A 27,863-nucleotide genomic window follows, 5' to 3' on the forward strand; every position below is an offset into this window, starting at 1 on the left:
ATATATAATATAAAACTTTGTCACTTTACGACATCATGAGCCTATTTTGAAAGAGGTGTTTAGAGAAGGGGTGATGGGGCAGGAGAGCCAAAGGTGGACAAAGAGAAACATGGATGGACGACAGTAAAGGTGCAGCGGTAGCTCGCTACCGTGAAGGGTGGAGGGTCATTGCACGTTGAATTCTGAGTCAGAGATGACACCCCCAGGTTTTCAGGAATATAGACAGCAAACAAACAAACGAAAGGGATGCAGGTATATGAGAACATCGAATTGTTTGGTTTGGTCTTTTTTGTTTGCTTGTTTTGTGTTTTTTTTTATTGGGTTCTTTTTTTTTCTTGGTAGATGTTTTACAGCGCTCGCTACTACTAAGATTAAATGAGCGCGCGGCTCATAGATAGATAGATAGATAGATAGATAGATAGATAGATAGATAGATAGATAGATAGATGCAACGTTTACATCAATCTACAGACAGATAATATACACTTAAAAACAGATACAATGTATTTTGTAAGTGTCAATTCGAAAGCTCTTTTAAGTACATTTACGATAATATTTAATTTTTATGTGAACAGTTCAAGGGGCATAACCAGATTTTCAGCCCAAGAGAAAACGATTATTTGGTTGCTTTTCTTTACGACTAATGAATAAAGCAATTTCACAACACTTTCGTCACACTGCAAGAGCTACTATGTTATGTTGAACCAATGAGCAGCAACTCATATACTCAGAGAGCAGAGTGGCGCAGTGGAAGCGTGCTGGGCCCATAACCCAGAGGTCCGTGGATCGAAACCACGCTCTGCTAAATTTTACCTTTTGTTTTGTTGTTGTTGTTGTTGCTAAAACAGCTCCTGGACATGGATGGCTGGTGCCTCTATAGATAAACTTTTGATGATCGAATTTTTTGTTCTTGTTGGGTTTTTTTTTTTTTTTTTTAAAACAGCTTTAACCTTCATATGACTGGTGCTTTACTTGAGGTCGTACGGATTTGAAAACAAATGTCAGACATCGCAGGAGTAGAAAACGACACATAGTGAGTGGCCAGTGAGTTCTACAATATTATCCCTTAGTCGTGTCACAGCCATTTTTGTTTGTTTGTTTGTTTGTTTGTTTGTTTGTGTGTATGTGTGTGTGTGTGTGTGTGTGAGAGAGAGAGAGAGAGAGAGAGAGAGAGAGAGAGAGAGAGAAAGAGAGAGAGAGAGGGGGTGGGGTAGTGGTGGCGCGTAGGGGGGATCATTTCGGTTAACGAGGATAACAAAAAAGCTTTTATCTATAGAAAAGTAGGGAGAAACAATGATTTGTAATATGACGAAACGCCCTCAGAACAAAAATCAATCTTTATAAGCTTATTATTTATACAGAAAAAAAGATAACCACAGCATCGTTTATTAACAACCTACATAATCAGATCGCCTGAAACATTTACTAAGTTAATATGCATAATGAAATATTGGCGATCAAAAGAAAGGTACTTACCACTTTTTAACTAGGTAAAGAATCTATTCATTTAATTAAGTTTCTAGGCTTTCCCTTTCACGTGTAATTCTTAGTTGATCTAGTCTTTTTTTTTTTTTTTTTTGGTTAATGTTTTACTGTGCTCTTAACTGCATATTATGGTCATATGAGCGCGTGGGACACATAAAACAATTTTTCAGTTTGGTAGGACATTATGAATTTAGCAAGGGTGGCTGCCGAAGCCTACTCTTATTGATTTAGGACCACCAAGGGATTTTGATGTGCGCAACTTGCACAGAGGACCTCCGAGATTGTTCACACTTTCCGAGAAGGTTAGGTTTTAGATTTTACCTAAAATAAGACAAGATATGTTGCTGAAAGACAGCAGTAAGAAGGAGCCAAGCAGTTGCAGTAATAAGACTGCAGAAAGAGTCAGGAGCCCTAAAAAGGGGGCAATTTCTGTATTTTGACGAGCGTCTGATTTCACCACGCTGTCTCACAAATGTGAGGCGGCGTGGTGGAATCAGGCTCTCGTCAATGTCTGGGTAGGTGGAGTTATTGGTATCATCTTAAAGTTAAAGCTTGTTCACTTGTCTTTATTTGGTTGAAAAAAATATCCATTTAACTTGAATACAAGACGCGATATTTGCGAATGAAGGAGGTTGGGGTCGCCTGTTTTCAGAGGTAAAATTAGTGAGAAAATGGCCGCCAAAGATTAGTTATTTCCTTAGCTGAAGAGTCCGCGGTAACTAAAAATTTATATTTTTTGTGCCTTTAACCAACGTTTTTTCAGAAAAACCCACACAGAAATAAGTTCTTTAATGGGCATGAAAGGTGTTGAGCAAAAAAACTAAAATTTGATAAAAATCCACAAACCTGCAGCAAAATGCAAGTTTCTTCACTTTGATTATTTTGACGAGAGCCTGATTCCACCACACTGTCTCACAAATAATAAACACTAACAACGTAGATACGATGGCATTGCCTGGATTACAGGCCAGCGTCTGCGTTACTGAGACCGATTTTCTTGTTGTCAATAATGATTGTAATATTATCATCTTATCTTTCACTCCCAGGACAGGAAAATGCGTGACGTGTGTTTATTGGCAAAATCATCTCACCAAGTCATCAACATTGTTTGGCGGTACTATGAGGGGAAAATGTAGATACATTTTAAGTGAGTCCTGGAACACCTTTAGATTTTAAAAAAAATTAAGTGGGTGGTTGGTGGGTGCTTTGGTGTGGTTTGCTTCTTCTTTCCTATCAAACATCTATCGTTTTTATCTCCCCTTCATCTTTTTTATGTTTGTTACTCTCTTGTAACACCTCTAATCTTCTGGCGTTCATATGACCTTATGCAGTTGTGAGCGCCGTAAAACCTCTACTAAAACTAAACTAAAAAATTAAATTGATAGGAGTGGGAAAGGCGCGGGTGGGATGGTAGCGGTGGGGGGTGGGTGTTGGGATGGGGGTTTATTGGATCAAAACCTAACTGTATTAGAAGATGTCACCAGTTTTAGGGTGAGTAACCGCTGTGGAAACGAAAGAGACCTGCAGATTTTCGAAATAACTAACAAAATTCACAGTAGCCTCAAGAGATTTAGGGAAAGAATCGGTGGAAAGGGTGGATAAGATAACATAACATAATACTGTATTTCCCTTATGGCAAGTGTTTTCACGGTTTCATGATTTCTGTAAAACCGCGAAAAAATTGCCACGGGGAACTAAAGTATTTTGTTATGTTCTTACTTTCCAAAAACAGTTCCAGTAGATAGAGAAAATAAAACTGACGATAATACGCTGTGTCAAACGACGAAATGGAATCAGGCATTTGTCAGTTTTTAGGCATACTAATACTATGCAACTTTTGATATAATCTGAAAATGTGTTCGTTTGTATTGTTTTGCCCCTCCCCACCAAAAAACAAAAAAAACAAAACAAAAAAAAACAACTACAAAGTATATCATATATAGATGTCGATGTACTGGCAATTGGAGGAGGTGGAGGTAGCCTTATGTCAGAAGTAAAATTTGCAAGGAATTTCAAGCATTGTCATTTATAACGATTTCTAGGACTCACTCGTAAAAATTAACCGTTTAACACTGCACGTCAAACTTTTTTGTTTTTTTTGTTTTTTTGTTTTTGTAAAGTGTGTTTACGGCGCTCGCAACTGCATAGGTCATATGAGCGTGCGGGACACTCCTAATATTTTCAGTTGGTAGGAAATTTTGAATTTTGCCCGGGTGGCGGCCGAAGCCTACTCTTATCGATTTTAGACCACCAAGGGATCTTTAACGTGCGCAACTTGCACACGGGCCCTCCGAGATTTTTCGCCCTTGTCCGAGAAGGCTAGGTGTAGATCTTTCCTACCAGAAGATCAGGGGTGTGGCAGAAAGACAGCAGTAAGGAGGAGCCAAGGAGTAACAGTAGAAAGGCTGCAGAAAGAGTCAGGAGCCCAGAGGAGGGGGCAAAGGAGGGGCAGAAAGTGAAAATGAAAGCAGACAACAGAACATTGCTAGAGCTGAGAGCAGGAAAGGAGGTGAAAGGAGACAATTTTAGAGAACAAAATTTTTTTCAGTCGATACCCGGATTCGAACCCGGGTCCTTTGAATGAGAGGCCAACACCTTAACCTCTAGGCCACGAGAGCCCCCACGTCAAACTTTAAGTCAGCTTGTTTCCTTTGGAGTTATTTATACTGGCGTCGGTGGCCTAGTGGTTAGGCTCTCGGACTCGCAACCGTAAGGTCGTGGGTTCGAATCCCGTCAGGGGCCCGACGTTGTGTCCTTGGGAAAGGCACTTTACACGAATTTTCCCCACTTCACCCAGGTGGGAATGGGTACCTGGCTATAGACAGCGAAAGATCTTGTCAGTTTGATAGTCTTTGAGCGCTTAATCAGCTGCTTGCACTGTATGCTTCCCGGGAAATTGAGAATGTTTTGGAGTGTTCTGTGGTCTGCTGGGGAAATAATATAGTGCAAAGTGCATAGAGCCTGCTGTTGAGCGGGGATATACTCTATACAAATGCTATCTATTATTATTATAGTGAGCATAGTCCCACTTTTGCGTTTCTCTGATTTCGCACAATTCTGCCAAGCCGGATTTTTTAAAGGTCAATTTTGAGTGACTATATCTCGAGCGTCCCTTAACATAATATATGAAAAATTAATATTTCAGATAGTGCAGAATTTATTCAGCTTTAAATTGTTATACTGCATAAACGTTTAGTGCAAGTCTTTAACACGATGATTGGGTGATTACATTTTCAAGTTTCTTTTGAATGCCACTGTATAACTCTGTGTGCTCATAAGCAAAAGGTAAGTTGATGTCTTTTTTATATAGTAGAGGGTTTTACGGCGCTCACAACTGCATAAGGTCATATGAACGCCAAGGGGTGAGTGTCAACAGAGAAGTCTTTACAGGGAATCAGACTTATTCTGCTCACCTCTCTAGCTTCAACAGCACAAGGTCTGCTTCAATTACCAATACTCCCCAAAAAATAGCAGGTCACAAGAGAGTGACAAACATACAAAAGAAGTAGAGGGAAAATTACAATAGTAAGGATTAGGAAAGAAAAAGCTGCAGCTCCCTTTTGTAGATCAGGCACAGTTATGGGCGTGACATGAATCAGCCCATTTGCAATTCTACTGCGCTTGAACGAGAAATGTCCTCCCTTTGGGAATGGCCTAAAGACACTACAGTCAGTGGCACTACCCCGGGGGGCAAGTTGATGTCTTTATAACTTGCTGTTACTCGAAGTTATTTGTAGGAGTTAACATATTATTCAACTTCCTGATCTTTGATAAATAATTTCTACAATGGGAGTTTTTCTTAGAAACTCTGAATTCTTCAATGTTAACATTAATTCCCCTGTCCTTTTCACATTGACATTTAAACATGGAAGTGTCTACGTACTCCCCGATTGGGGTCTACATAGTCATGGTGTCTAGGTGGACCCCAAAAATGTTGGATTGTGATTGGCTCGCTGAGCGAGCGGTAGTTTACATTGGTTACAATGCAAGGCTGCTGATCATCTCGGGCGGTGTCTCGGTCTAGTGTTACTATAAGTTCTTTATTTTAGCCCAGAGAGACAGTATTTAATGAATAAACGTATCTAGATCTAGAATCTATATCTAGACCGAACTGCACACTCTTAGCTGGGTGCACAACAAAATCTAGATCTAGATCTAGATACGTTTATTCATTAAATATTCTCTCTCTCTCTCTCTCTCTCTCTCTCTCTCTCTCTCTCTCTCTCTCTCTAGGCTAAAATAAATTAATTATAGTAAGACAAGATAAATCCAATCACTACCAGAGATGATCAGTAAGTAGGCCTAGCAGCCTTGCATTGTAACCAATGTAAACTACCGCTCGCTCAGCGAGCCAATCACAATCCAACATTTTTGGGGTCCACCTAGACACCATGACTACGTAGACCCCAATCGGAGAGTACGTAGACACTTCCTTTAAACATCTAGTACAAGCACAAAGCTGATCAGACAGGGTTGTGGGAGAAAATCGCTATCTCAGAGTCACTACGTTATCTGCTCAGAACCTAGTTTGAGAAATTTGACGTAAAATAATTGGTTTTCAAAGGTGATGCTAATAATAATAATAATAATAATAATAATAATAATAATAATAATAATAATGATAAAATAATAATAATAAAATAATAATAATAGTAATAACAATAACAATAATAATAGTAATAATCATAATCGTAATCATAATAATAATGATAATAATAATAATAATAATAATAATAATAATAATTATCATCATCATCATCATCATCATCATCATCATCATCATCATCATCATCATCATCATCATCATCATCATAATAACAATAATAATAATAATAATAATAATAATAATAATAATAATGATAATAATAATAATAATAATAATAATAATAATAATAATAATAATAATAATAGGAAATATGTGTATCCCAAATTCCCATTCAAGAGCAAGCTCTATGCGCTTTACAAGCTATACTATTACCCCAGCAAAAATGATGGCATTCTGAAACAGTGTAAACTTCCTGGGAAGCATACATTGAAAGCAGTCTTTTTACAGGCTCTAAAGCTATAACATACTAACGAGATCTTTCTCTGTCTATAGCCAGGCACCCATTCTCACCTGGATGAAGTGAGGAAAATTCCTGAAAAGTGCAGTTCCCAAGAACTCAACTTCAGGCCCGAGGCTCGAACCCCGAACCAGCAGCCTCACGATTACGAATCCATTAGCCTAACTTCTAAACTACCAACACTACTATAACAAAAAAGCTACACAACTTGTAGAATCTAAAACAGTCACAGATTGGTGGTAAAGTCGTGGATTTGAATCCCCTAAAGAGTCCGACGTTGTGTCCTTGTGAAAAAGTACTTTACGCGTATTTTCCTCACTTCACCAAAGTTACAATTTATAATGAAAAAGCTTGGTCAAGAGGGTTAAGTTATAGCTGAATGCTTTTTCATTTAACCTTTGTAGAGGAGACCTTCTTCTTCTTCTATCCCGTGGTTGGGGCAAACATGGGGGCACCATTGCATCTGAAAACCAGCTCTCGCCATCTATTTTTGTCCTCTGCTTTCCTCAGATTGTCACTCATCGTCTTTTCTGTCCGCTCTGTAATGTTGTCCTTCCATCTTCTTCTCTACCTTCCTCTCTTTCTCTTTCCTTGTACGGTTCCTTGCAGGATTGTTGAGGAGATACAAGAGTTTAAATGACGATGACCTTTGCCTCCCTAAAAAGTATTTTACTTGAGGAGCCAGCTCTTTTAGTTTTTAGTTTTAGTAGAGGTTTTACGGCACTCCCAACTGCATAAGGTCATATGAGCGCCAGAAGATTAGAGGTGTTACAAGAGAGTAACAAACATAAAAAAGAAGAAGAGTAGATAAGGACGATAGATATTTGATAGGAAAGAAAAAGCAAACCACCCACTTCAGCTCTTTGAAGTATCAGTTACATGAAAAATAATGATAATACTTGTTTACGTTTTTCACCCCCTTTGGCACAATTTCGCTAATTAAAACGAGACGGGCTTGGTTGTCCATCCACCTTCCTGTGCTAAGGATGTAAATATGTAAGTTCATTCAGTGTTTAAGGCCATTGGCCCCCATCACATCGCACAAAACAGTCATTTGATAAATAATGTTTCCATAATGAATAGGTAAAGGTTGTGCAAATATCTCTTATCGTGAGTCAAACATTGCATATTTCTGTCACTGGGCTGAGTCGGGCTGTGAGGAATTAACAATTCCTTTGATGGACAAAGTGTGAAGAGTAGAAAATAAGTGAAATTTTTTCTTCAATTTCATGAAAGTTACACCTCTCACATAAGGGAGAATGAGTTAATTTCCACCGATAGAGATTTTTATTTAATGGAAGGCTATGGGTTTTTAACAAAGCTTTGACTCTTCTGCTCCAATACCATGGGAGGTTGGTGATATATTCACCTGTTTCTTAAAAAAAAGGGATTGCAAGACAGAAAACATTGTACTTGCGACAGACTTCTTCCTCTATGTTCTGCACAGAAAGGTCAACAAGTCTACTTTTACTTCACTGAAAAAGAGTCTAATACTTCCAACATTTTGAAAAAAACAGGCATATCCAAAACCCAGGGAAAGTAATAGGTTTTTAACTTCTGTTGCCCAGTAGACCCTGCCCAGTTCACAGGAACGACATAAATTGCATGTAACATTTCTTTGGAAATCTGTCTTTTTTTAAGTGTTTGAGTCTGCACCAGAATTTAATGACACGATGCATGGAATCAGAACATATAATAAGTTGGTTCTTCCCACTTCTCTTAGAAATAAACAGTTGGGTGTACGTTTTGCCAGACCCAAAAAGGCTTTCCAGATCTTTACCTGAACATTGTCAATCACGTCTCAATTTTTGGTACCCCAAATTTCAGAGGCATAAAGCAGCATGCATTGGTACGGTTTCATCTTTATATTAAATGTTTTTGCTGTTTCGAAATTCAATTCTAGGTAAGAACAGAAAAGCCTTCTTGTTCGAGAAACAATCCGTTGAGCTTTACAATAATCTATGAGGGCCGAGAAGGAGATGTAACGTGTATTTTTAGTGGAACAATATTATATAACCCACTCTATTGACAATATGTACAACCGTAATTTCCTTCTTCACAAATTCTACTTACACACAGTTCCAGTGTTGTAGTTTAACCCTATCTGTACGTCGTGTTTTACTATCGTATGCATACGACGTGGGGAACTCTGTGAGGGCACATTCAAGAAGAAATTTACTCGTTTATCCAATCCGTATGCTTTGCATAGCATGCAGTCTGTCAAAATATTTTTTTGAGAAATACTCAAAGTTTTTAAGAGATCTCCGCAGTAGAAGTATTCTAAAATGTAAAGAATACAACCCCTGGGTACAAAATGACCCCAGGCGTCATGTATAGAGTTACGTAGTATGTTTGTTTGTATCTCTTGTTACGGCGGTTATACAACTTGTATCATCCAAACACTGGCATCGTTTGACACCTAATTTTCACAACCTCGATCACAGCTAATGGCATAGACTGAGCATTCCCCCCGCCCCTTCTCCTCCCCCCCCCCCGCGCCCCTTCTCCCCCCCCCCCTCCTTGCATACACATACTTTTGTTCCTTGCAGTTCTCTTTTTGGATGTAGCTGCAGCACATACATGTAAGAGGGAGCACTCAATTTCACTGCTACTGCCTCATTTAGCCATAGCGATATGAGAGGCAGCGTGGTGGAATCAGGCTCTCGTCAGTTTTTGGGCATGTAGAGTTATTGATATCATTTTATAGATTGTTCACTTGACTTTATTTGGATGAAAAAAATATCCATTTATTTTGAATACAAGTCGAGATATTTGTGAATGAAGGGGGTGGGGCTACATATTTTCAGAGGTAAAATTAATGAGACAATGGCCTCCAAAAGTTAGTTATTTCTTTAGCTTTAGTGTCGGTGGTAACAAACAATTTACATCTTTGTGCTTTAAATCAACGTTTTGCAGAAAAATCCACACAGAAATTAGTTCTTTAATAGGTCTGAAAGGTGTTGAGCCATAAAGCAAAAATTTGATAAAAATTCAAAAGCGTGTTGAACAAAGCAAGTTTCTTCATTTTGATAATTTTGACGAGAGCCTGATTCCACCACGCTGCCTCACAATTATCAACAGGGGGCGAGATCGTAATCAGTTTCTTCGATTAGTGACCTATCTTTGACCGGGTGTGCGAAGTCAAGATCTCACTATTTCACGATCCTCCAGCCTAACCACTAGACCACAGACGTAAACAAGTATCTCCAGGCATGATGGGTTTTCCTTTTTTTCCCCAGACCAATATTAGATCTATGGGACAAGAGGGAGGGTTTTGTTTTGGTAAGTGTTTTACGGCGCTCGCAACCGCATAAGGTCATATGAGCGGGCGGAACACACTTAACATTTTTAGTTTCTTAAGAATTAATTTTAAATTTTGCCCGGGTGACTGTCGAAACCTACAGTCATCGGTTTTAGACCACCAATGAATCTTTATCCGAAAAAGCAAAGTTTGTATTAGATCTTACTGCCCTAAGAGTAGGGGTGTGGCTGAAAGACAGTACTAAGATTAGAAGGAGCAAAGAAGTCGCAGTGAAAAGCTTGTAGAAAGAGTTTGAATCCAAATGGTCTATCTGCTTTTTCAAAATTGTAAGATTACGCAAACCACACCAAAGCACCCGCCAACCACCCACTTCAGCTCTTTGAAGTATCAGTTACATGAAAGCTTCGAAAAAGCATGACATATTGTGAAACTCAAAAATGTTGTCGTCAGATTTAACAAAACTTGGTACTGAGCAGATAGAACTTTGTAATTCTGAAGTAGCGGAATAACGACTGTGATATTCAGATTGGCTCAGAAATATTATAAAGGCACTAATAACGTAGATATTAATATGAAAAATAATTGATCTCATGCTCCTACATCCATGTCAATGAAACCACACCCCAGGGAAACAAGAAAGAGAAAGCTTGTTTCTAGAGAAAAAAATAGTCTTGGGTAGCACTGTTGAGACTTGCATGGAGGCTAGGGGGTGGGGGTGGAGTATCCAATGAACCAGGACTACAGCAGAACATGCCTCAATGAGTCTGGGTGTGAGCAGTTGCTATAAAAGCGATAGAAGCTCGCTCTTGTTGGCGGCCCGTCAAGAATGTCGTGTGCCCTGTGATTCTGTCAATGTCTAGCAAGCAGCCACACAACTAGCTTGGGCATAAAGAGGCCCACTTTGCATGTGGTGAGTGAACAAACACATTTTTAGACAAGAGAAATGAATAAATAAATGAGTGTGTGACGACGAAAATCTGAACACTTTCTTTTAAATCGTAAAAAGAACGATCATCAAAATATGAAAAAAAGTAATTAAATCTCAACAACTTTTTGCAAATTATTGACCTCCCAATTACAACAGCCGCCATGTTATTTTGGACTCTCCATCGTTCGCCTGACTCTGTTCTGAGGACACTTTCTGTCTACGCCAATATATTTGTGTTAAGCATTGCTACGACGACTGGTTGCCTTGGACTTCAACCAACGCTGCCAGACTCGTGGCGTTCTTTGGTAAGCAATAGTTTACAAAATGCCGAAAACTTCAACACTGCTTCGCCATCAGGTGAGCCCGCGAAAACTGACGTCACAATGGCGCATCAAAATGTTTTCATCGGCCCCGCGTCACTTCCTAGCCCAAAAGACGGACTGAGTGGAAACATCGACAGACGCCATAAATTTGAAAAAACAGATGACGACTTGTTTCCGCCTGCTATTGGTCCTGAGCTTAATAGACATGGAGATACTGAGATTTCCGGAGTAATCCATAATAGAAGAATCCGCAGTTGGAATCTACTATTAGGAGCGGATCCAGAAGAAGGTGCGGATCCAGAAGAAGGTAATCAATTTAATTGCAATGCTACATGTGGACAAATCGGATTTTCGAACTATGGAGAATGCAGTTGTCATGAGCTTTGCGTGGTATACAAAACATGTTGTGCCGATTATGAGTTGTCCTGTGTGGATGACTGGCGTCGAGGTAAGGAAAGACTACCGGCCGAACTGCTGACAGCTCAATCCCAATGTTGGTTGGGGTTTAACACTCATATGGTCTCTGGTTGTCCAAGCAATAGCAGCAAGACAACTCAAAATTCCAGCATCGAAATCTTTCTCCCCGTGCCTGTGGTGGACACATCCACAGGGGTCGTGTACAAAACTTATGAGTCTTATCTTTGTTACGCCACGGCCGATTCTGTGCCTGTGTTTTGGACGGTACGAATAGAACGGTCGGTCAGTCCTTTTTTTAACCAGGCGGAGCAAATACTAGAGGACTTGCGAAATAAGGGACGTTACTCTGTAGAGCTACCCGATGTTCCGTTCTTCCAGTATCCCTGTATCCATGATATGTCATCCAGTTTGGGAGACGGCGCTGATTCATTTTCAATTTTATTCCAGATGAAAAATAACAAAGTCCCAAACGTTCTCATCTCTAGAAAGAAAAATACAGTAGAGCACCTCATGATGCGATGTAACGTGTCCACAGGCTCGTCCTGCGAGCATTACGCTTGTGAGGAGGGTGGGAAAATCAGGAGTGGACAATGTCTCTACAGCACGTACGTCAAGATATCTGCTCACTCTTACTCTACGCCTCTCACACACACAGAGGTTAGCGACTTCGTTGGCTACGTAAGGTGCATTTTCTTTTCTAAGTTTGAACTTGTTGTGAAAGTTGATCTTGTACAGCTCAGAAACAACTCCAGATTTACAATGGACCTGCAGCTGACCAGTCTGACGAGAGAGTACCTCAACGTGTACTTCATCAGCGATTTCATCCTGGGCTACTTCAGTCACAGGACAACCTCGCTGAGAGGACTGAGCGAGGTCCTGGACCATCAACTACGTCCTCCTGAGGACATGGCGCACTCTACAAAGACGACGCGTCCTTTCAAGACTCTTAGCTCGGGGCTTCTGGAATCCGCGGCCAAGGACAAAACGGAAGTGTGCGTGCAGTCGTCGTTAACAAGTCTGCAATGGTACCATGAGTGCTATGGTCACTTTTCCAGTCTAGAGGGAAGAGCTCCAATGCTGCACGCCAACTGCTGGCGTTCTCACGCTAGTGTCCCCCGCACCTCAATAGCAGCTGTAGGTGGACTTAGCTGTGTGGTAGCTCTCGTTGGTCGCGGCATTATCTACGTGGGCTAGTCGTATACAGCATAGAGAAGCAGATAAGCGGAGAGGAGAGAAAGGGGGGGGGGGTTAAAAAGGCGACCTTGAGACTTTTATTTATACTGTAATTTAACACAATAATGGTCTTTTAGTGCCATGGAAAAGTAATACTGACAGAAAGAAACAACAGAGAGAAAATAAAAAAGTAGGACCTACCAGTGGTGCCCTCTAACCTTTCTCACCAAACTGTGATCTAAGAAGCTGTTGGTCGTTGATATCTGGGGGGGGGGGGGGGGTTGCATAATAATATATCCAGGTGTAACTACCAACGAAACTTTGTTTTTTTTTAAAGCCTATTCTGCGATTTTGGAAGAAAAGATTGTGTTCTGACTAGAACCTAGATGAAACTAGTTGTGAAGGAGATTCTGGAAACAGTTTATTATTTTTGGCAAGAACATTAAAATTTCTTCAGCAAGGTATTGATTATGTTGCTCGTTACACTCTCGGTGTTGCGTATAATCAATTTTTTGTGTCTGATGTATTTCGAGTTGTAACTGCCCAGAAAAAGTCTTGTTTTACAAGTTGGACTTGTATTTTTTTCTATTTGTTTTAGTTCTTTCTAGTTGTAATATCGGTCAGTTGCAATCTTGGTGTTGGCAAATTGAATGAAATCAGTGTAATACAATGTGTTTAGCTTGAGTTATTTAAGGCATGTGCTGTACTTGTTTCGTGGTGTGTTTTAGTGCTTGAAGCTTTCCTTTGAAGGCAATATAGATGATGTATGCCAGAGAAAATACCAACATGTCTGTTCATATTGAAACAATTGCTAAAAATGGTGGCCATTTTGGATTTTAAAAATATTGTTTTTATTGTTAGTTTTTTTTTGGCTAAGGCTTTTTAAAAAACTTTTAAACAAAAAAAAAGTTGAAAAATTACAGAAAGATACTACAAGACATGATTAAAAATGATTGGAAGATTTTTCAAATTGAACAATTATTTTGATTTTTACTTGATAAAATCATAAAGATTTTAAGAAATTCAATTTGCATTCTAAATTCACTCACATTTTTTTAATATATCAAAAATTAAAACTCCGACATACAAATCATTCTATTTAAATTTTAAACAGTAAACAAGGAGTAATTATGCTCTACTGATTTGCTTGAAAAAACAAAAAATGTGATAAGCATATTGTGGGGTTAAAAAAAACAAAAACATTTAGAAAAAATGGCCAATAAAGATCAAATCAATAATAAAATTATTGGCAATTACACACGTAAAGAAAACTGAATTATCAAATACATTTCCGAGTTTCTCTTGACTGCTAAATGATAAAGCTAGGGTTTAGGAATGGAAATCCGGGAAAATAAAAAATTGTTCTAAAAGTGCTTTTCATTGAGTTTTTTTGGTGTTTTTTTTTAACCATCACATGCCCCAAAAAACGGAGCAAATAACGTTGTTTCACAATCAAGGTGTGTATTTTTTTTTTCTGACCTTTTTCTTTCCAAGTTGTTATTTCGGTCGATGCAATCTCGGTGTTGGATATAATCCGTGTGGCTCTTGTTTCCATTTAAACAAATTGTGAGGCATCGTGGTGGAATCAGGCTCTCGTCAAAATAAACTTGCCTTTTTCCGCAGGTTTGTGAATTTTTATAAATTTTTATTTTTGGGTTTGACACCTTTCATGCCCATTAAAAAACTAATTTCTGCGTGGAATTTTCCTTAAAAACGTTGATTAAAAGCACAAAAAATGTAAATTTTCAGTTACCACTGACTCTTAAGCTAAGGAAATAACTAATCTTTGGCGGCTATTTTCCCACTAATTTTGTCTCTGAAAACAGGTGACCCCACCTCCTTCATTTGCAAATATCTCGACTTGTATTCAAGATGTATGGATATTTTTTTAATCCAAAAAAAGACAAGTGAACAATCTTTAAGATGGTACCAATAACTCTATATGCTCAAAAATTGACGAGAGCCTGATTCCACCACGCTGCCTCACAAATTTATCAACTTAATCTTGGGCCTGACATTTTACATGAATCTTTATACTGACAAGTTGAGTTATTTTTAGGAGAGCCTAGTTGTGATTTGTATAGCTGGAAACAGCCTCATTTCATTGTTTTTAAAATCAAAATTTCTTGAGTTAATATTTATGTCGTCGTAGTCGTAGCAATCTTGGTGTTTTATATCAATTATGATGTAACGTTTTATTTGTAACAACCAACACGTAATTTCTATCTTTCAACCTGTTTGTGCAACTTTATAAGATATTTTGTACTAACTTTACACTAGACAAGCCTAGTGGTAGTACTACTAGTCATTTGTGATTGGTGTGATCTCACTCAGTGTTAACTGGAATTAGCCATGTATTCTGTTACGTCAAAATTTTTGTAGTAAATTGCTGTTCGTTCCCCTTCTCATTCTCTGTGTTGACATCTTCATCATAATTATCATGTCTGTCGTATTATTGTCAAAATAGTTTTCTAGATTTGTTATTCTTATTTTTCTATAATATACTCACAGGACAAAAGCCTTGCCAGTATTTCCTTTGACTTATAATTTTGCCCAAAAAAACCCCCAAAACAACCGCTTTACCGTGAGAATCTTACTAGACAATATAGATCAAAGACACAGCATATTATGCCAATTTGAAGTTTGCAAGGACACTCAAGCTTTGGACGTAAACAAATTTAGTTCGTAATCTTCTTGATAGCTTTACCTTTAACACCTGGCTACCCATACCTCCTCCAATTGCACATATTTCGACTTTCATCCAGATTAGATGGGTATTTTTGTAACATTCCAAACAAGACAAATGAACGTGTTTTATGTTTTTACAAATTATAGTCCTTTATGCCAAGATTTTGAAGAGCGTCTGATTTCACCTTATCGCGATATAAAAAATATCATAACCGTTCATGAAATCGCAGTTTTTGTGGTGTGCTGACTTACTTAAAGAGTAAATTCTGAGATTTTAACCCATTGAACACAATAAAAACATCAAATGTATAGTAAAGTGTGTACAATTAATTTATAAAAGAATCAAAGAAATGTTCAACTTGAGGCTTTAGATAGAACTCTGCAATTTGAATAAGTCAATTTCATCCGTCATCTCCATTCATGGGTGGCAAGTAAACAACTCACTCTGTCAACTCGCCTGACATATTTTACTCCTTACTTTTTTGTAGAAACTGGAACAACAACAAGAACGACCGAAAAAAAGCCCAACAGCAACGACTGTTTAAAAAAGATTCAAACAAAATGAAGGGAAACAGACTCTGTTTTTTTTGTTGTATGTTTGTATTGTAATGTTGAGCAGAAATGGGGTGAAGTGTCAGATCACTAACCCCAACAGCCACTCCACCCAGACACTTGGCAACTCACAGTCCACTCCAGGCGACCACCACGAGGTCAAAGGTTACAACACCACAGAAAAAGGTCCGGTAACATAAAAACAATGCGGAGCTGGACACGGCCGGGTATCTCTAAACACCTCCTTGTATCGGAAGACCAGAATCTCGCTTAAAGATCGCTCGTAGACCTTCCTTTTTTGTTTTCTCGATCCCAACCGGTTTGGAAGAACACATGGCTGCCTGAAATATTAACTGCCGATGCTTTTTCTTCGATTTAAGTGTAAAGCCGTTTGTCAAATTCAGGGAGTCGAAATGTTTAGAGAGAAAGAAACCTGCTCGAATGTACTGCTCGAAGTCTCCGTAAGTAGACGGGTTGTTTATCATGCTCTCGAAACTACCAATAATCCGCTATCAATAATGTGATGCTTATCTATCAAATGACTTTACTGTATAGCTAGTTTAGGGACTCACACTGTGGTGTCTGTCAAGAAACACGATATAGCATGTCCCTCACACTCTTGCCACGTCAGGCCCTGACTCCAGCTACACCAGCCCCTCGTTCCTGCCACGTCAAATTCCACTTTCAGCCTGTCTCGAAGGGGTCGTCCCGGTGACGGTACAGATGCACATCAAGGTCACCGTTCTCACCTTGACCCCTCTCGACGTGTTCAGGGTCCGGGTTCCGATCTACGGGAACCACGAGCACTTGGGAGAAGTACAGGTAGGCCAGAATCAGGTCTATGACAATCCCAAAAACCGTAGCCAACGACATGGAAGCAGCAAGAATAGATCTAACAACCAGCCAACCACCCGGTCTCCCCAGTCCGACAGTACAATTAGTATGGTGGTCCACTGCTGGAATAAACGTCCATCATTTCAATTTGGTTTCAGCGGAAATCATTTCTGACCATTTATCTAGTCGGAGCTATAGCAAACTGACATAATGCTTACTTTCTCAAAAATCCCAATGATACATTGAGACTCGCTCAGTCGACTATTAAGAACAGCGAATGCAAAAGCGTTGCTTCTTGCAAAAATCACCTCTTTAGTTCAAACATCTTAGGCCAGAACCCTCGTGTCTTGCCGTGAAGCCCGCCATGTACCCTCACCAGTGGTTCATCGAACTAGGACGACTTCTACTTCGGCTTGGGTTTCTCTCGTTACAGAATTTCTTAGCGAGAAATCTTGACGTTGAGTAGTAGAATTTCTTTGACCGTTTGCACTCGTAGGTGCCCGGCTTGCCCCATCTCCTGCCCCATCTCTTGCCCAGCGCGCTTATCAAGGCAAAGAACATGCCCACCAAAGCTAGATCAAAGCCAATTCCTACAGCGACACGATGTGGCATGATGCTCAGCTCAAAGATGAACCCGTTTATCAAATTCAGGTAGTCGTAATGTTAAGAGAGAAAGATACGCAAGCCTGCAGTATTTCTCAATATATGAACTAAAACTTTAAAATAAACTATGCTAGAAATACCAATAAACTTTGTGAAAAAATAGTTTTCCCCGTCTTATGCATATGTAAATGTTGGAAGTGTCTCACTCGCTCAAAGACCTGAAATCACTGAGTTCTGCTAGACAGATAGATCCCAAACATGGTCCACACCAGAAAAGACATGATTAAGCACATCATTTTAATAGCTTCTTCTAACGCTCCGGAAGGGCCTAAAGGCACAATGGCGTTCATATCTGCGGCAGAGTTTGCGTCAGCCTGTATAGACGGGCACCTCAACGTGTATTGTTTTCTCTTACGACAATAAAAATCGACATGCATTAACCAAAGTGTCTTGCTTTCTCTAACGACAATAACAATCGACATGCATTAACCAAAATGGCTTGCTTTCTCTGATGACAATAAAAATCGACGTGCATTATAACCGAAGCGTTTCTTCAGGACCCATCCCTGTTTAGTGAACTGAGGCTCCGAGACAGAATCGACGCCAGCGCTGCATTCACGCGGATGGTCAACAGAAACACGACGATGACCATGAAGTCCACTAGAGGGGTGACAGTCGAGCCGTTGGGTGGGCGGACGAGGATGGTGAACGTCTGGTACATGCTGGCTCTCACACCTCCGGTTATAGATTGGTATGTTGTTTCAATCTCCTCAAACAGGGCACCTAATGGCTGCCAAAGTACTCTGTGGTTACTCCAGGACACTGTCACTTTTTACGAGTATAACGTAAAACTATTTTCTTTTTCCAATGTAATTACATATCTAATCTAAATTATAATGAACAATATTATGTATTATAATTGGCTAAAGACTGGTCACATACTTGCAGCCTCCACAAATCTCTCTTAGTCGACAATTAAGAACTGCAAATGTAAAAGCGTTGCTTCTTTCAAGCATCACCTAACTTCAAAACTCATTTTATGCCACAGTTGCAATGGCATTAACGAGAAAAAGCAGCAAACGGACTACTATGGAAACTATCTACATGATGCTTGCAAATCCTCACTCATTCTCTCTCACTCCCACCCTCTCCCCCCCTCTCTCTCTTTCTCTCTCTCTCTCTCTCTCTCTCTCTCTCTCTCTCTCTCTCTCTCTCTCTCTCTCTCTCTCCGTCTCTCTCTCACTCTCTTTCGCTGTTTCTCTTTCTTTGCCTCTGTCTCTCTCTCTATCTCTGTCGCTCTCCCTGTCTCTCTGTCTTTCTCTCTCCAAATCTTATATTCGATGTATTACACTCCGCAGAATAAAGCACTTCGCCAAGGTGAAACGACAATTCCCGACAATTAGACTATCTAACAAGTAAATAAGAACGACACTTAGTCTCCCTCGAGGAAAGCTTCAGTGAGGCGAGACACACGTTCTTTTCAAACGATGATAACTGTTGCTCTATTTTAGGTACGTACGTTTTTTTCGTATGTACCCACGGCCCCAAATCTCACGACAAGGATTCGTCGAGCTTTGGGAAAAAGAAGGATTCTTGTGTCGGTTTCACTAACTATCTGACACGCTGATGATAGGCTATTTGATCTTTGATGAGCCTAGAATTGACAGTTGGAGTGAACGTTGTGCCGCAACAGCAACACGTGGGGTTAGGGTCATGCGCCGGACCCACCAAGATTTGGCTGTTCGTATTTTCTGAGCTACCAGCAGGGATCCCACGCCTGTCACGGCAGATCGTGTCTTCAAGTGTTGACGCGTCTAGGGGAGGAACGCCTGGGTACTCTTGGACGCCACAGTGTCGATTGGGGCACACACCGCTAAGTGTCCAGTCCTTCTGAGTCCACGGAACGTTGCTGTGAGGCACAGAATGGTACGAGGGTGGAGCAGCGTCAGTAGAATCAAACCCCGTTTCTCTTCTAATCACTCGATCCGATGTTTTCAAACCAAAGGGAAAACAGCGTGCACAGGCATCGAGCGAGTCAAGTTGGAATACACCGTTGTCAGCGTGGGGTAGAACGTGCCTAGTTGCATGGTACTGTTGACGGCTCAGGGTGTCCCCTGTAACGTGAACGGTTGGATTGTGCCACGATTGCTGAGAGCATTGCGGATAAATCTGCTGAGTGGGGCGTCTGCCAAGATCTGTGGTGCAGACACCAAACGTTGGGTGACTCAGGTCCTGCAAGGAACCAAAAGCACACGGACGGGAGACGGGTCGGGGCGCCGAGTCTTCGACCCCTCCGACACGACCTGGTGAGAAAGGATGTGATGGGTTCGTCCGCGGAAACCCTACATCCCTCAGTCCATGCAAGTAGCGAGGGCCAACACAGTTGCCGTCCAGTTGTGCGGGCTTAAATCTTAAGGACGTGTCTATCCCAATAGAATCCACACTACTTTTGGGTTCGCGTTGGACGTAGGTAGAAGGTGAACAGCTCGAGCTTTGATACGTTGAGGGCGTGAAAAAATGATTGCAGCCCTGCCCGTGATAACCGGACCTGCCACTACGTGCTTGTTCACTGTTCCAGGGAGTTGTGGTGTCTTCTTCTATGAAGAAAGACGTGCAGTTTCCCTGGGTAGGTTTACGGGGAGGGAACGCGCTGTCTCCAGTAGTCTCTGACGTCCGTCCTGGCGTGGCGACTTTGGGACCAGCGCCAAGTGGCGGGCAGTCTGGGGTCGGGAGCGGTAAGTGTGGGGGTGAAGGTCGTTGAGAAGAGAGCGGTCGAGAAGTGAACGGTTGGCAAACAGACGACTTCACTGCTGATGGGGTGGGGAGGGGCAAGTGAGGAGGTGAACCTCTCCGCGCAGCTCTGCCTTGACGAGACAGGTCAAGCAGGGAGCAGTGGCACCGGAAACCGTCCACATCACTTCTGTCGTCTGTGACTGACTCCGAGCTCTTTGGGTTTTCAACATCTATGCTAAACGACGGCAGGTAGTCGCATTTCGTAGCTGAGATAAAATTAAATTTCTCTGTACGCTTAGCCGCTTGGGAGGAAGATGATCTCTCAGTATCTTTTACAGGTATATTTACAGCGGTGGTCCCCGGGAACGTTCGTGTACAGGGTGTCTGGGGGTTTTGTACATAGACAGGGGCCGGTATCTCAACAAGAGCACATTGAGCGGAGGCTTGCCGATCCTCAGTACCCTTTTCTGCCTCACCTTCTGTATTTTGGCTTTTTGTCACTTTTGTGAGTTCCTGGATTTTATCATCAAGGAGATCAGCCTTGTTTGATGTCTTCTCTATTCCTGTAGACAATTTCGTGATCTGGAACAATAAAGAAACGATACAAGACTGTTTTACTTGGCATGAGATGTATGATATTGGAGTGTGTTAGCACATGCAGTGTCGGGTTTTTTTCTGCTGTACTTTTGTGTATAAATTATGTAATGGCTGATGAAGTTTTTCATTATAAGGTTGATGTTTTCTTGTTGTTTCTATTATGTTTCTTCTTTAGTGTATGCGATTTTACTCCAAGTAACCATGTAATCAACGTAAAAGTGATTAGAGCTTATAATTATACGGGATACAACGCTATATAAATGCAACCGATCATCATTATAATGATATCTCTAATGTGCAAACGAAAAGTGTTTCAATAACCAATGGTACTATAAAATATTTTCCCAAAACTTGAACTCAAATTCATAATCTTTGAATTGACCTAAAACACCAGCAGAGATTATCTGAATGAGCTTAGCTGTTCCTGTCTTTTTAATCGGAGACGGACTTAAATTAGGAGTCCCCCCTCCCCCTCTTATGTAACCTAATAGTGTTGATAGGAGCGTTATACAAGCACACCCACTTTACTGATAAAGGTTTCATTTGTGTACTTAAGGCGGCTACGCTAACACAGAAACAGTAAAAAGAAAAACATAAATACATTTTATAATATGAAATGAAAGTAAGGAAGTTGTTATTCTCTCAGATGGAAAGGGCGAAGCCAAAAAGGACTAACCCAAGAAATCTGAATACCAATAGCCTAAAGTACAGTTATCAATTTCGCCACAACTATGTTAGTATTAATAGTAAAACATGCCGTGGTGTTTGTTGTTTCCAGGACTAAAAATGTTGATTTTTTAAAATTATATTTTTTTATGAGGGAGAAGAGGAAACATTTTTAAAAACTGACCTGAACAGGCGTGACGTCACAACATAGGCGGCGCTTCTTGCACGGAGGCTCTTCCCAGCCATCCTCCTGTTGGGCGGAAGAGAAGATGGGCTCTGCGTGTATCTCAATGACCTCTCCTTCACCTGTCCCTGCAGACTTGACCTCAATGACCTCCCCTTGACCTGTCCCACCCGTCCTCGCCTCCTTCAGTCTCCGCTTGAGCTTCACAATGCGCGCCTGTAACTTTACCACACGCTTCGTCTCCTCCTGTTTCGTTGGGAAAAACATTTTTCAAACTTGTTAGAATAATAATATTTTAGTTTAGTTTTAATAAAAGTTTTACGGCACTTGCTACACAATAAGGTCATATAAGTGCCGAAGAATAGATGTGTTACAAGAGAGCAACATACACAAAAAAGAGGGAGGAGAGATAAGGACGATAGATGTTTGATAGGAAAGAAAGAGTAAACCACACTAGAGCGAGCACCCACGAACCACCCACATAACAAAATATATTATCATGTATTTTTAGGAGTCACGACAGGGATAAACATGGTCTCGCAAACAATAAAATGAATAATTCTGCTGCTGCTGATGCTACTACTTACTACTACTAATTAAAACAATGTAATAACAGTGATAATATTTTAAAAAAATATTTTTAAAAACAAAAACAAATTAAAAAATAAATAATAGAATTGATAATAATAGTTGTAGTAATGATAATAATAATAATAATAATAGTAATAATGATAATAATAATAGTTATAATAATAATAATAATAATAATAATAATAATAATAATAATAATAATAATAATAATGATAATAATAATACTATTAACAATAATAAAAATAATAAAACAGGAAAAAGAAAAAGAAGAAGAAGAAGAAGAAGAAGAAGAAGAAGAAGAAGAAGAAGAAGAAGAAGAAGAAGAAGAAGAAGAAGAAGAAGAAGAAGAAGAAGAAGAAGAAGAAGAAGAAGAAGAAGAAGAAGAAGAAGAAGAAGAAGAAGAAGAAAAGAAGAAGAAGAAAAAAAAAAAAAGAAGAAGAAGAAGAAGAAGAAGAAGAAGAAGAAGAAGAAGAAGAAGAAGAAGAAGAAGAAGAAGAGGAGGAGGAGGAGGAGGAGGAGGAGGAGGAGGAGGAGGAGGAGGAGGAGGAGGAGGAGGAGGAGGAAGAAGAAGAAGAAGAAGAAGAAGAAGAAGAAGAAGAAGAAGAAGAAGAAGAAGAAGAAGAAGAAGAAGAAGAAGAAGAAGAAGAAGAAGAAGAAGAGAAGAGGAAGAAGAATGACAACAGCAACAACAACAACAACAACAACAACAACAAGATTTTGAGCACTGGTTCGGCAGTGGCATCTATTTGGGGAGGATTCAATGAGGTTGGACTGCCTCACCCGCTACCCAAGAGAGCCGATGGCCCTGACGAAGAGTTCGCTATTCGGGGCTCCAAATATTTCGAACAGATTGGCTAGCACACACACACACACACACACACACACACACACACACACACACACACACACACACACACACACAGCAACAACAGCAACAACAAAAAAGGAAAAAACCAGAAAGTAAAACAATAAAAGCAAAAACAAAACCAACAACGAAAGTAAGGAAGCTACTCACGCATAGCGCCAATTTCAGTGTGTTGACCTGGTTTTCCAATGAGGACATAGCTCGTGCCTTGTCCTTGACCTCTGACCTCAGGGCTGCTATCTCCGCCTCTTGCTTTATGTCCCTCTTCCCAGTTTTCCTCACTGACCGTGTGTCTGAGTAAGTAGGTATGTATTTTTTTTATTTTGTTTCATTTTATTTCTTAAATCTAATTTAATTTAATATGATTTTATTTTATTGTATTTTACAGTATTTTATTTCATTCAATTTTAAAAAACATCGTAATCTATTTTTTAGTGTTTGAGGCCATTGGATCTGACGATTTTTTAATCGCACTGTGGTTTTATAGCAAAGAACACTAGAGCACACGCCAACCACACACAAAGACAGAACAAAGAAGACCTACCTGAAGCTTTGCTGCACGTCAAGCTACTGCCTCTAGACCACACCCCCTGTGACCTCGCAGTGGTGATTCTCTCTTCCTCTCCGCTCACAGTAGAGGCACAAGTCTCAGGCGCCGTTCGCTGAAAGGTCAAGGCCGATTCAAGACGTGCCTAGTCACCCAAAAAACCCAAAACGATATAAACATAGGTCATTGAGTCACACAATCAGTTAATTGGTTACTTACTTTACTCTACGTTTACTTTATCCGTCTTCTTGTACCTCTAGGGCGTCGAGGGGAGAAAGAGCTTCCTGTCTCTGGCAAGTTTGATGGCCTGGCTGGGTTGGATATTGTATGTTCTCAGTTAATTAGTTAGTGGGCAGAATTATGTTGTTAGTCCTGCTCACTATATCGATTAACGAGAAGGGAGAACATTATTATCGAGTATCACGGTCTTTCTGCTGAACGTTGTGTCATTCTTTCAGCCCCGCTTTGCCTTAACAGGCAGGGTTAGAAGCCAGTATCCTAACTGATCTAATTTGTTTCGATTGGCGCGTAAAAACACCTATAATTAACACCAGCAACACAAATTAAGTCCCGCGGAGAGGAGCCACTGCAATTTTTTTAAAAATCATGACCGGTCACCTCTTTTGGCTGTGGATCTACAAAAATAAAAGTCAACACGTCGGACCCAATCTGTCCATTGGCAGCGAGGAGCCCCAAGATTTGGAGCCCAGGCTGCAGAGATGCCCCGCTACGGAGGTCCTGCGAAAAGGGGGGGGGGGATTCAAGGAGGTTAAACTGCTTCACCCACTACCCAAGAGAGGCGGTGCCCCTGGCGAAGAGCATGCTCTTTTGGGATCCAAACAAATCGGAAAGATAGCCCCCCTCCTCTTACAAACACACACACACACACACACACACACACACACACACACACACACACACACACACACACACACACACACACGCACATATACACACAAAACAACAACAAAGTATTTTCCTCTAGTTCTTATCGCTGCAAATTAAAAAAAACCTGTGCTTTGTACAGATATTTTCTAATGATTTGTAGATAGACTGCCTGTAACCCCAAGAACACTTTTAGCGCTGAAAAAGATCATGCCTGAAGTATAATGACATTTCTAGCGTTTTTTGGGTGATAAATTAGTCTACTGTCAGAATATTGTCGAAGCTCTATTATAGCGCGTTATTTAAGATTTCAAAAGTCATTTTAATATACTTTCTAAGGTGTTCCTTTTTCATATTTTTTTGTTTATCTACCTAAGGCATCCCCACAAAGCGTCATAAAGCTGGCAGCTCAGGAAAGACAAAAAAGAAAGAAATACTCTTTTTCCCCCTTGAAACTTATGTCGTGTTCCAACATAGAAAATAATGCCATTCATATTACAAATGTATCTAATTCAATTGCTTCCTTTGTGCGTGTGTTGTTTTGACTTATTTTATTTAACGAGACTACAACGCATTATTTTTTTAAATTATCATTATTAGTGCAAGCTTGTTCTCTTTGTTAGTTCTTACCTTTATAATGAGCTATTTGTCATGTTTATTCAACTGGAAGTGATACTCTTCACACCACATAACACATTTTAATGTTTTAGTTACTAAAACCCCCCAAAAAGGCTGACAAATTTATAATGTTACCCTTCTCTATAGAAAGAGAGTAGCCCTGAGATCACGTGACAAGCTGGCCAGCTGACCGGAGAGATAAGAGACAAAGGGGCTGTTCCAGATGTCCAGCAAATGTCTCTTCACAAGGAGCGGATCGAGCATGCAGCAAGATTCCCTCTGTAAAGAGAAAAGTGGACAACTGTCAGCCCCAACGCCCAAACTAAACTGGCCTGCAAGTCACTCTTGTAAAGGTTTCGGAGGGGAATATTATCTAGCTCATCGTTGGTTCATTGTTTGTTCGTTTCGATTACCTGTCCTTGACAATGCTTAACCCTTTAAACCATGTTTCTAGACATCGCATAAGACCATTCCTTACCTTCACGAAATTCTAATAATATGAAAACCTATAATTTTTAAAAAACAGAATTTAATGGACAGACATAAAAAAGGATGCCTTTCTTTGCGTTTGGAAAGTTAGGAACCAACATCTTAAAAGAAAAGTTCCTCGCTTTAAAAACACAAACAAAAATCTCTACGCCGCAGGCATCATCTTTTTCTGGGATGGACCTAGACAGCACAAGTATACGAATTACGACACGACGGAATCAGGCGCACGTCATATTTTAGGAATATAGAGTTGTTGATGCATTCTTAATGTGTGTTTATTTGTCTTGCTTTTGATGAAAAAATATACATCTATTGTGAACAGAAGTCGAAATATTTGCTATTGATGGAGGTGGGCGTCGACAGGTGTCTGAGTTGAAATTAAAGTGGAAATTCCTCACAGTTTAGTGGATTTCCAAAGCTTGCGCATCATTGGATATTAAATATTGGTAATTCTTTAAGTGCCTCAAATCAACGTGTATCAGTAAAATCCATACCAAATGTGTTTTTATTTGACCATATATGGTGTTCAGTTAGTGAATGAAAACTTGATATAGAAATTGCCAAATGGGCTGAAACATGTCAGTTTCTCGGATTCCACAATTATGACGAGCGCCTGATTTCCCCCCGACACCACACAACTGACTCACCACCGTGTCTCTCAGCCCCCTGTTCTCCTCGAGCGTCACCGCCAGCGCGTGGTCCAAAATCTCCACCTGCTCCTCACAGACCCCGGCGTCTACAGACTGTTTCTCCACGGGGCGACTCCGATCCTCTGTCTTGATGGTGGTAACGGGAGGATGGGACGAGGAACACCCTTCATCCACCCCACAAGCTGCGATATCGAAAGAAGAATCCAAATCTCCCTTGAGCAGATCCACCAACGGACAACGCTTTGCCTTGGACAATATATTTGAGAGGGAATCAAGAAACGTCGGAATAGGCCACGACAACTCTGTGGTATCTTCAACACGTCTCTGAACATCGGTACACGCTTCTGAGCTAGCTTTGAAATCGAGAGCAACAACAACAACGTCCCGTGCATGTCCACTCACGGCAGCCACTTCTTTCGACTCGGTTTCCTTCACGCTAACGTCATCACCACACAGAGCGAGGACCCGAAGAGACTTGGCGTCTCTAGCTTTTGACAGCAGTCGCTTTCGGTTTTCGTTCTCCTTGTCCTTCTGCAACTTGCTCTGAAGCTTCCTTGCTTTTTTCTTCCACTGTTTAGCCATGCCGTTAAAGATCTCAGCCGTTGAAGCAGATTCCTCCAAAGTGTCAGTTTTTTTGCTCTCAGTAACAACTGTATCCGCTGTATGAATGGCAAATGGAAGCTGATCCCAGACGCCGTTACACGTCCCTGGCGATGACACCATGGAGGTCATGTGACTATTCGCCTCAGCACAAGTGGCTTTAGCGTCGTTGGACGGTAAGCTGAACACTGAAAGCGTGAGAACAGGCATATCATTACTGTAATAAGGGAAACATGGGGAGGGTAGCCAAATATGGGATTCTTCTTAAGAGTAGAAAAGATAGGCTGCGCCGCGATACGTAACTTTTTTGTCTTCTTTATGAGTCTTTACTTACTTTTCATTTTGACGCCGCCCCTCCCACCCCCAAACACCTCTTATATCTTACTGTCTTGTCTGTTTGCTTGTCATTATGTCCTTCTGTTTACTCTCTCTCTCTCTCTCTCTCTCTCTCTCTCTCTCTCTTATTCAAAAATTGTTCTACCTCATCTATGGGAATCTGTTCCTGTCTCTGTGTCTATTTCTTTCACCCCCTCTCTGTCTCTCTCTCTCACTCTCTCTCTCTCTGTCTTTCTCTCTCTTTCTCTCTCTCCCGCTCTCTCTTTCCCCCTCTTTCTCTCTTTCTTTCTCCCCCCCCCTCTCTCTCTCTACTTTTCACCCTCACCCGTTTTTGGAGGGCCTGTTCCTCGTTTTGTTTGGTCCTCTCAGTTATACGCCCTGCTAGACACAGGAGAGGTACCCTCAAAGGAAGGACTCTTTAGGGGGAGATCGGTAACCAGTGAAGGATTCAGACAGATAGGGAACTCAAAGGGAACGACTTCTTTTTTTTTTGCTTGAATTTTGAAAGAAAAAAAGAGAGCGAGGGAAAAATGAGCGTGTGGAGACCAAGGGCTGGAGACGATTCTTGACCGATTTAAAATCGAATAAAGCCGGAAGTTTGAGGGAAATTTCAACAACAAAAAATACATTTAAAAAGCAGAATTAGTCGGGCAGGACATACCAAGAGATTTTAAAGAACTGTGAAACCAACTGTTAAACCAAACACACACACACACACACACACACACACACACACACACACACACACACACACACACACACACACACACACAC

General features: G+C 40.6%; 1 protein-coding gene and 1 non-coding gene across 4 annotated transcripts in view; one reads left to right on the plus strand and one right to left on the minus strand.

Annotated features, from left to right (window-relative positions):
- Positions 1-733: 733 nt before the first annotated feature.
- On the plus strand, positions 734-805 carry TRNAM-CAU. The gene has a single exon. It is a non-coding gene; the product is annotated as a tRNA-Met (tRNA).
- A 17,773-nt stretch (positions 806-18,578) lies between these two features.
- The window catches only part of LOC101854424, a 33,440-nt gene continuing 24,155 nt past the window's right edge, over positions 18,579-27,863 (minus strand). Inside the window, exons 9-13 of one of the 3 annotated variants that reach the window (XM_005102782.3) lie at positions 26,151-26,860; positions 23,509-23,656; positions 23,115-23,257; positions 21,509-21,754; positions 18,579-20,643 (exon numbers count right to left, since the gene is read on the minus strand). In XM_005102782.3, the coding sequence (XP_005102839.1) occupies positions 18,940-20,643; positions 21,509-21,754; positions 23,115-23,257; positions 23,509-23,656; positions 26,151-26,860 (2,951 nt within the window). In that variant the 3' untranslated portion in view covers positions 18,579-18,939. Of the gene's footprint in view, positions 20,644-21,508; positions 21,755-23,114; positions 23,258-23,508; positions 23,657-26,150; positions 26,942-27,863 lie in introns of all 3 variants that reach the window. The other 2 variants (XM_005102781.3, XM_005102780.3) reach the window with 2 other exon arrangements.

Source organism: Aplysia californica, unplaced genomic scaffold, assembly GCF_000002075.1.
Source record: "Aplysia californica isolate F4 #8 unplaced genomic scaffold, AplCal3.0 scaffold00340, whole genome shotgun sequence".
Classification (NCBI taxonomy): Eukaryota; Metazoa; Mollusca; class Gastropoda; order Aplysiida; family Aplysiidae; genus Aplysia; species Aplysia californica.